The following is a 491-nucleotide window of genomic DNA, read 5'->3' as shown; positions in this document are numbered from 1 at the left end:
AAGCAGCCAGTAGCATCAATAAATCGATTAAGCATAGGGTCAAATCAGTGGCATAAACAGAGAAGAATTAACCAGTCTCAGATAGCAAGAACAGAGCAATTATCAAACCTAAATCCACTAACCACATCCTAGCTATCTAACCACCTAAAATCCACTAAGACATGCATCTCTAACTATTCTAATCAAAATTCAAACGAAGCTAACTTAACGTAATTGAACAGACGAAGAGTTGAAAGGCAGAGATGGATACAGGGAAACCTGGGGTATGCAGAAAGGGTATGAGAGGCGAATTGGGGGTGGCACAAAGTAGTGCTGGCCCGAAGGTGGCAGTAGCACGGCGGCGCAGTGGAATACAGAGCAGGGAAGTGTGACTTCTGCTCCGGTTGCAGCGACGGGAGGGAGGAAGGGAAGAGAAGTAGGAAAAGAAGAAGAAGAAAGCAGGGAGAGGGAGGGGTGATCGGCGGCAGTTCTGGGTTGCCGGAAAGGGGCGG

General features: G+C 47.9%; 1 protein-coding gene across 1 annotated transcript in view; it reads left to right on the top strand.

The window, feature by feature from the left end:
• LOC107632803 overlaps window positions 243-491 on the top strand; it is a 17,877-nt gene continuing 17,628 nt past the window's right edge. Inside the window, exon 1 of the mRNA XM_016336455.2 lies at window positions 243-365. Coding sequence (XP_016191941.1) covers window positions 243-365 — 123 coding nt within the window. The remainder of the gene's footprint in view (window positions 366-491) is intronic.

This window comes from Arachis ipaensis, chromosome B03, assembly GCF_000816755.2.
Source record: "Arachis ipaensis cultivar K30076 chromosome B03, Araip1.1, whole genome shotgun sequence".
In the NCBI taxonomy this organism is placed as follows: Eukaryota; Viridiplantae; Streptophyta; class Magnoliopsida; order Fabales; family Fabaceae; genus Arachis; species Arachis ipaensis.
Note: the sequence above shows the minus strand (reverse complement) of the source record. Positions and strands in the feature narration are given on the sequence as shown.